We start from the raw sequence: 9,585 nt of genomic DNA, 5'->3' as shown, positions 1-9,585 counted from the left end.
TTTGTATAATACAATAAGAGAAATGAAGTCTTGGCATAATTAATAAAATTGTTATCATATCATCAAAAGATCAAGGGTTTGAGCTGTAAAAATATTCTAGCTCTTACAGAAACGTAAGAAAAGAATGGGTACAATACAACCTAGCGGTCCAGCTCTTTTCAAAAACCTACTCATAATGAAAGGTCACATGATCATGTGAACAGGTGAATGTTGAATACTCTTTTATCTAGTTTTGGATCTAAATGTAAGGGAGTTAAATGGTATTTCAGAATTAGGTAGAATAATAATTCATGAGATTTATTTTCTCATTCTTGTCAAAAAACATTTACTTCATGCAACTATATCAAACAATATATACGTGAAGACATGCAGCGACAAGGAATCTTTCTATCATAGTATAAATTCATAGTATAAAAAACCAAGTTGTACATATGGCAAGATTCAAATAATTAGAAACTCTGTTCCTGCCACAACAATTATGCAAATTACTGGTTTCTTGCTTTATATTTTATACGAATTTAGAAGATTCACTTTCAAGTTTCAACCTTTTCACTTATCCCCATATAGTCTTTTCACAAGTAAGACAAAATATTAACTTTTTTACCCAATATGCCTAACAGTAGAAAGGTAAACAAAGACATAGTACATTCACTGCTAATTATGAAATAAATTATTTTACATAAAATATTGAAAATTAGGTACGATCCAACTTTGCTAACGGCAGCACGTTGCACTTCAAATGAAAAATAAGGACTTCTGTTCACTAATTTATAATTGCAAATTCAATAATAATAATTCTCTACGACACATGAATATAATGCTTATGCTCAGTAACGAATATACTAAGTGTAATTCCACGAATTTGACCAAGAAAGATATGATGTGTGCATATTTTATTTTTATCTTCATGAGGCAGAGAGATTTATGTTTTAATAGACTTTCGATTAAAAGAAATGTTCTCGAAACAGGATTTAATATATAAAAAATATGTAGTAAATACCAATAGTATCACTTGAAATGAAACTTATTTCATGGTTAAAAAATGAAAGTTTAAGTTCTATGCATTCAAGGTGTAAAGTATTTACACAATACCGGATACATGCGGATATGCATGATTTTTATTATTTCATTAATCGCTAAGCCATATTCTTGAGTGCTCTAATATTTAAAGAACTTTTACACTTTTGTTGCATTTTAATCAATTATAGCACATATTTCCCTTAATTTGGAGGTTACTAGCTTCACATTCTATGATCAATTTATAGTTTTCTTGCTCGTGATTTGATAATGAAATTTTTTTCAAACTGTCAGTATATGCTATTCCATTAGTTCTAATTTATTTGTCAAGGATATCTTTTTAATCATCAATTTTTCAAATACGTTCTAAATATTTTAATTGTTAGCTATTGTGACTTAATATTTTTTATATGTAGTTTCTGAATATATAAAATTTATTTCAATAAAAGATTTAAAAATTTTATGGCTGAATTGACTTAAACATTAGCTGATTTGTCTCTTATACTCTGAATCAAGCAAAACAAATTCAAACAGGTACTAGATAAATTATAAAATCTTCTCATGTATATTTCCACTTCCAAAAGTCCACAATTTTAACAAATTTCCTACTAACCTCCTAATGATATCCTTTGTACTAAATTGAAAATTTCTGTGGGATAAAAAACATAGTTGAATAAAATTAAAAGGAATTGGTGTTGCAACATTGTTAGTGTGGTGACATGAAGTTGAAAATTTGTGTTGCAACATGATTTGAAAATTGGTGTCGCAACATGTAAACTTTGGGAAGTTCATCTATAAATGGATGACTTCTCATTCATTTTGAAATACACCAACATTGAGAGAACAATAGAGAGAAAGAAAAGAGAGTAATCCACAGATATTCTATATTCTGTGAGATAATAGTGTGGGAGTAATATTGTAGTGAATTGTGAGAGAAATAAAAGAGTGTTGTTTCGTTTATAAAGAATAGTAGTCTTTTGACACTAACAAGTTGTAATCAATATTATTGTATTACTCCATTGGGTATTTTATTTACCCCGTTATAATATTTGATATTGTCGTTACTCTTTTGTTATTGCTATTTTGTGTGGATATCATCCTGGGTGAGATTACTTTATTTTCCCAACAATTTCTATACATAAAACCTTGAACCTTTATACAGAGACACAATAAAAACCCTAAAGTACTACTGAAATTTCTCTTCTTGCTTCTTCCATGAATTCTCTCAAGAAAAAAGAAAAAGTTCCAATTACCACCATCCCTAGTGTGGATGAGAAATGTTGCTATAATAACCCTTTAGGATGTTTCTTTTGCATAATGAAGGAACCAAACCCATCAATTAGAAGCAATGGAATCAAGAACTACTTTAAGAAAATGCCTTTGGTTGATGAAGATCAAGAACTTGTGCTAGTGTTAAGTGGACTTTGGACCATGGCAATGTCACAACCAAATGACAAAGAGCTTCCATCTTTAGGCATTTTTGAATGCATGGCAAGTCTAATCAACAAAGGTATCAATAACAAATCCTGGCTTCAAAAAAATCAAAACATTTATATTCCTTACTATGCAGCTCATATTATTGGTTCTTATACAATGAACAATGTTGAGTTTGCTATGAAAGCATTGGATTGTGGTGTTTTAGTCCCATTGTTGGAGCTTTTGAAGGGACAAATGACCTGGGTTGAACAAAGAGTGGCTATTAGAGCAATTGGTCATTTAGCAAGCTATGAAAAAACTTTCAAAGGAGTAGCAATTTATGAAGAAGAAATTGTGAAATTAGCCATGAAATTGGCTTCCACATGTCTTGAAGTTGTGTACAAAGAGTTTGTTGGTGTGAAGGGCTTAAATATGAGGTTGAAATATCATTGTGATTTGTTGACTAGAGGAGTTGGAGGACTAGAAATGGAAAATAGTAAAGCTGAGGAATGGGCTAGTCAACTTCAATGTTGGAGCTTGCACCTTTTAAATTGCTTTGCAATTAAGGAAAGGTGCTTAAATCTCATTTGTGAGCAAAATTTTTTGAAGGAGTTGAGTGAAATGTGGGGTGGATTGGCTAATGATACTTCACCAGGAGGGGTTGGACTAATTAGAGTTTTGTGTTATAACAAAGATGGAAGAAGATGTATAGCTGAATCAAATGATGTAATCAAGAATCTTTGTAATCTTTCAAGATCTTCAGATGATTGGCAATATATGGGAACAGATTGTCTACTTCTACTTCTCGCCGATTCAGGTACTGTTAAATTGTGTGATCATCTCATCTAAAAGCTTTAACCGTCATTCATTACTACCACCACCTTATTTAGCAACTTAGGTGTTAGAGAACATGAGTTTTAATTATTTCTCCATTATATTATATATAAACAGGTACAAGGTACAAAGTCCTTGAAGTGGCATCCATGTGTCTTGTTGATTTGATTGAACTTAGGACCCTTGGAGGCAGATCAAATGTTGGTAATACAATCACAAGAACTCTTCTTGCAGATTTCAAACAAAGAAAGGTAATGATAATTACTTAATCGTATGTATGTCTCAACATGCCCCTTTATGCATGAACTTGATTTTTTCATCGTCCAAGCACGTGAAAATATTTTCTATTATCTGGGTAGCGATGAGATTTGAACTCCAGATAACTTTTGTCCCCTTTGTTTTAAAAAAAAAAAGTTGTTGGAGAGAACACTGTTTAATTATACTTATTAATTATATCATGTCTCAACAGGTGAAAATCAAGAATATTGGTGTTCAACAAGTGCTTGAAGAAATATGGGGTTTGAAAGTAGATAGGAAGAAAAGGGAGCAAAATATGAGTGATGAGAAACTTGAAGAGAAAAGGGTAATGGTTAGTTTGATGAAGCAACAAGGGAACAATAGTTTTTGGTTACGGAAAATTGAAGAAGCAATGATGAAATATAGTGAGGCTTTGGATTTATGTCCATTGCTATTTAGAAAAGAAAGAATTGTGCTTTATAGCAATAGAGCACAATGCAAATTGTTATTAGGAGAGGCTAATGATGCAATTAGTGACACAACTAAAGCTCTATCACTTTCATCTCCAACTAATTCACATGCCAAAAGTCTATGGAGAAGATCACAAGCATATGATATGAAAGGATTGGCTAAAGAGAGCTTGATGGATTGTATAATGTTTGTTAATTGTTGCTTTAAAATGAATTCTTCTTCATCATCATCAATGAAGAAAAATATGAGAATCCCTTATTATGCAGTTAGAATGATCAACAAGCAAATGGAGTCAACTTGGCTATTTAAAAATGCTCAACTGAAGGCTTGTGATGGGGTTAGTGAAAAACTAAATCAACCACATGATGAACCTCAAGTAACACAAAAGGAGAAAATAAATGTCAGGGCTACAAGAATTCTATTGCAAAAGAAGGGTTTCATTGAAGGTATGTTTCAACATTTTGAGCTGTAGAAAGTTAAGTACCATCCGAGTTTAACTTATATGCACGGACAGTATATGACTTTCTTATACATGAATTGGTATAAAGTGATCCACAATAAGCCTAATTCTATATATATAACCCTACAAAATAAAGGAAATAACTTGCTCTAATAGGTAAAATCATGTACACTGCCAATGTATATAAGTTAAATATTGTGATTGCATCATGAGCTAGTTCAGTAGTCCAAATTGGACATGTCAAGCTATGGTTTAAAAGTTCAAATATACATGTTTTATAAATGTAACCTTTTTCTTGCAACTTTTCAAATTTATCATGTAGAATTCTATTTTTTTTCATTTTTCAGGGCTTTCCAGTATATCAGAAGAACCTCAGCTGATTGAAAAAGGTGAAATTAGTAAGACAAAGCTGGAAATTATAGACAGGGATAGCAAGAAATATGTATTCACTCAGACAGTGTAGTGAAACTAGACATAATTAATTCACTTGTTTTATCAATCTTATGAAAAAAAAAAAATTGCCCATCTTCCATGTATGTTACTTTATATTTGAATCTGATCATTTAACAAATGTACTCCTTTCTTATTTGTTTCTTTATTTATATACAAGTTTGGTCTTTATATTCATCTAGCTAATTAAGTGACCCTATTGTAGTGAAGTGGTAAGGTCTCCTTCAACCTTAATAAGAGGTCTCGGATTCGAGCCCTAGATATGAAGTTGCTTTCGATTGGGAGCGTGCTTTAGTCACTTTTGATATAGGAAGCACGCTTTACCCCCAACTGGAGATTTCTCGATGTGAATCCAAATTAGTCAAATATTAAAGTGGATACCAGACACCAGGTGGTGGGAATATAATCAACTAAACAAATTTAGCTCCTGTACCAGAAACTATATATTTTGTTCTGAAGTTATGGTTAGGAATGAGTGGGAAGGACCACAAATCCACATTGTATTTATTTAGTACTACTTGAAATAATTAAGGAATTTCAGCTAATCAAAGTGCAGTGTAACTAACTGTTAACTTTTCTTGTAGTGATATCCAAACAATTAATCCACTATATTCTTTGATCCTGTCATTTAGTAACGTACTTTCTATAGGTAAACAGTGTTTTCATGACTTGATTAATTCGTTATTAGCTGATTCAGCACCTTCTGCCAGTTGGGAGCATCTAGTCTATGACAACATATCGGTGTAATTTCACAAGTGGAATTTGGGAAGGGTGGTGCGTACGCAGCCTTATCCTACCCTATAAAGGTATAAAGACATTTTTAATAAACTTTTCGCTGAAGTATCCATATCAAAAATCAAATATGTAAAGCAAATACAATAACGAAGAAGTCATGTAAACTAAAGGGATTTAACTTCTCTTTCGAGCCGAGGATCTCTCGGAAACAATCTCTCTACCCTATAAATAGAGTCATCAGTGGCGGACCCAGGATTTAAGGAGAGTGGGTGCTTACTACAGGAAAAAAAATAAAAAATCACGTGCGCCTAACCAACTTCTTGTTTAGTGGGTGCTTTTATACAATTTATACCCATTTTCGTATATTTTTTTATGTAATTATACCTATTCCGCGTCAGTTTAGTGGGTGTCGGAGCACCCAAAGTTGATGTGTAGGTCCGCCCCTGAGAGTCATAGCCTCATAAAGATAAAATTTACGTACATCTTATCTTTTCCAGATATCACTTAGCTCGTGAGATTAGACCGAATATGTTGTTGTTTTACATTATAAGATTACAAATGTTTTATCCTTCAGTTCCTAATCCCACTTATTAGTTACTACTGTATATGAATGTTTACATGTAACTATCAGATGGTACGAAATTCTTTTAAGAAGGCTTCATTGTCAAACTCGACCATTTTCTCTTTTCCCTTTTTTCCGGGTGAGAACATATTAAACAAACTAATCGTTTATAATTTCACTTTCAAACTTTAAACCTACCCTTGTTTTGGTGAACTTTATAGATATTTCACGAATTCTAGAAGCTTATATCTCTATAAATTCAAAAATAAAAATGACAGTATGATGCACAAAGTGATCTCGTGTAAGCAGAATATGCAGAAGTATCATACCTCCAAATGTGTGATATAAATAATCTATCATGATGCAATTATTAATGACTTCTTCCACAACTCAAATTCATGATTCATACGTATGTATATGTAATTTCGAAGCTTAGCTTTTTCGAATTGAATATGTCAAAATGTGATAATGCCATCGTTTTTTGACTTTCTGCCACCATGGAGTTTATCTGGACGCTAAGTTAGGCAGCTTTTGACCAAACTAAATTTAATTCTAAATAATTTGAGTGAGCTCTATGAATATTCACCGATCATATTTCTATTTCTATTATATCGAAGAGGTGGTTTCGACCGCCTCTTATCCAATTACCAAACTATCTCTTTACTTTCACTTAATAACATATCATATCTCAATATATAATAATTTTATTATTTTATTATAATAGTTTAAATATTTAATATATTCTATTAATTTATATTAATTAACTATAACTACATATTGAAAGTAAATTTTATTTATTTATTTAATTGACTATCATGTTCAAAACTAATTTGTTACCATAAATCACAATAACTAATAACTGAAAATATTTAAAAGACATATAGAAATTTTATTGACTCTCATTATTTTAGCAATGCCACATAAATTGAGATAAAAGAAAAAGTACTACAAATCATAATAATTAATAATTTAAAATATTTAAAAGATATATAAAATTTTAGTTGACTCTCAAAATTGTATTGAAACCACATAAATTGGGACACAAGAAGTAAATATATTATTTGATAATTACGTAAAAATTATTATAAATCACAATAATTAACAAGTTAAAATACTTTAAAAATTGATAAAAGTTCTATTCAACTCTCAAAATTTTATCAGTGCAGCATAAATCATGACAAAATAAAAAATTATTTTCGACCACCTCTTATGCAATTACAAAAAAAAACCCTCTACTCCCACTTAATTACATATCATACCCCAATATATAAGAATTCCATTGTTTCATCATAATGGTTTAAATATTTAGTATATTCTATTAATTTATATTAATTAACTATAACTACATATTGGAAGTAAAAAAAATTTATTTATTTAATTGGCTATCATGTTCAAAACTAATTTGTTACCACAAATCACAATAATTAATAACTTAAAATATTTAAAAGTCATATAGAAATTTTATTGACTGTCATTATTTTAGAAATGCCACATAAATTAAGATAAAAGAAAAAGTACTGCAAATCATAATAATTAACAACTTAAAATATTTAAAAGATTTATAAAATTTTAGTTGACTCTCAAAATTGTATCGAAGCCACATAAATTGGGACACAAGGAGTAAATATATTATTTGATAATTACGTAAAAATTATTATAAATCACAATAATTAACAAGTTAAAATACTTTTTAAAAAATAGATAAAAGTTCTATTCAACTCTCAAAATTTTATCGATGCAGCATAAATCATGACAAAGTAAAAAATTATCTTAATTAATTGCTACTAAATATTTAAAATAAATCAATTTTATTATTTTAATTGACTTCTATATAGAAAATTAATCTTTTTATTTATTTATTTATTTATTTTAGTAAATTTAAATTTTAAAATTATTTTTTTTCTTATATAGAAATACTAATTTTTAAACTTAAATTTAAATTTTTAAAGTACAAAATTAATAAATTTAATTAAATAAAATAAATTTCTTATGAATATTTTCTTAGAATTTGTATTGGGTCAATATGTATCAAGTTAAAAAGAAATAAAGAAAAATATATAGTAAAATTTTATTATTGTGAAAGATAAATATAATGCACTATCCAATAATGTTTAATAATATTATATTTTGCATATGCAAATATCCGTATTTAATTAATATACTATTCCGGTGAATTATCGTGATAACTACTGGATATGATAAAATTATATTAATTTTGATAGTAATAACATAATCAATTGCTCTCATCTAAGTATGAAGAAAATAAATAATATTTAATGAAAAATAAAATAGACATAAAACGTGAAATTAACTCTGAGTGTTTTAAATTAAATTTTCGTCTTTTGAATGATGATTTTACTATATCACTCCTTATTATAAGTCATTGATGTATTAGAAAAATAAGAATAACAAAATGATATGTCAACATAAAATATTTGATTAACTATCAAAATTATATTAGTGCCACATAAATTGGGACGGGACAGAAAAAAAATATAAAACAACATATATTATTTGAAAATGAAATAAAAAGTACTGTAAATAACAATAATTAACAAAAAAAATTAGAAATTGACTGATTTCTGCTTCAGCTGCTTCAATTGTGATTTTAATGTAAAGTGATATTTAAAGAGGGTAAAATAGCATAATGAGATTTAAAGAGGATAAAATGTATGTAGTAAAGTGTGAGAAGAATAAAACATAAGTAAATTTTATTACTATATTTTAAAGAAATTAAAGAAAAGAAGTATAAAGATTATTTGTAAAAGATTTTACCAACTAATTTAAATATAAATAAAGTAAATTTAAGTACAAAAAACGTGTATTTATCACAAATTTGCTACCAAACACTTCGCATTTTCTTAACATTAGCAAATTTTCTATCAAATATGTGTAGCCATCTTTCTCAACTTTTTACAGCTCCTCAATATTAATTAACATTTCTCTGTTCTAAAAATAAAATAAAGAAAACAAAATCTCAACTCTTCCTTCTCTATTAAAAAGAAACACTCTTTTCCTTTGTTAAAATTAATAATTAAACAAAACAATAGCAAGTCTAAGGTGTGTATTCGTTTTATCGGGTAAGTTTACATGATTCCTAATCTTTGCGATATTGAAAATCAATAATCTGCTGGATATTTGATTTAAGCTATTTCATCAGATTTATGCCTCTTTTTTTTTTATATTTCTGATCACAAGATTCAACAACAAGGTTAAAAGAGATTTCAATTATGATCTTCTCAGCTCAATCATACTAATGAAAATATTCTATTGCTCAAACTTTCTACTCCAAGATAAATTCTATTAAAACTTGCGATCCACATGTTTTACTGTTGGGCCCTTGCTGACAGGCGTTGCACTTCTAGTTGTTCCATATTAGCTCATCTCAAGCAAGTATTACACA

At 28.9% G+C, this 9,585-nt stretch overlaps 1 protein-coding gene across 1 annotated transcript; it reads left to right on the top strand.

Moving 5' to 3' along the window:
• Positions 1–1,870: 1,870 nt before the first annotated feature.
• Positions 1,871–5,018, top strand: LOC107869457. Its single transcript, XM_016715993.2, has 4 exons — positions 1,871–3,250; positions 3,385–3,518; positions 3,737–4,421; positions 4,783–5,018. Exons 1-4 carry the CDS (start codon positions 2,233–2,235, stop codon positions 4,896–4,898), a joined length of 1,953 nt encoding a protein of 650 aa, XP_016571479.2. The 5' UTR covers positions 1,871–2,232; the 3' UTR covers positions 4,899–5,018.
• Positions 5,019–9,585: the final 4,567 nt, after the last annotated feature.

Source organism: Capsicum annuum, chromosome 4 (assembly GCF_002878395.1).
Source record: "Capsicum annuum cultivar UCD-10X-F1 chromosome 4, UCD10Xv1.1, whole genome shotgun sequence".
Lineage (NCBI taxonomy): Eukaryota > Viridiplantae > Streptophyta > Magnoliopsida > Solanales > Solanaceae > Capsicum > Capsicum annuum.
Note: the sequence above shows the minus strand (reverse complement) of the source record. Positions and strands in the feature narration are given on the sequence as shown.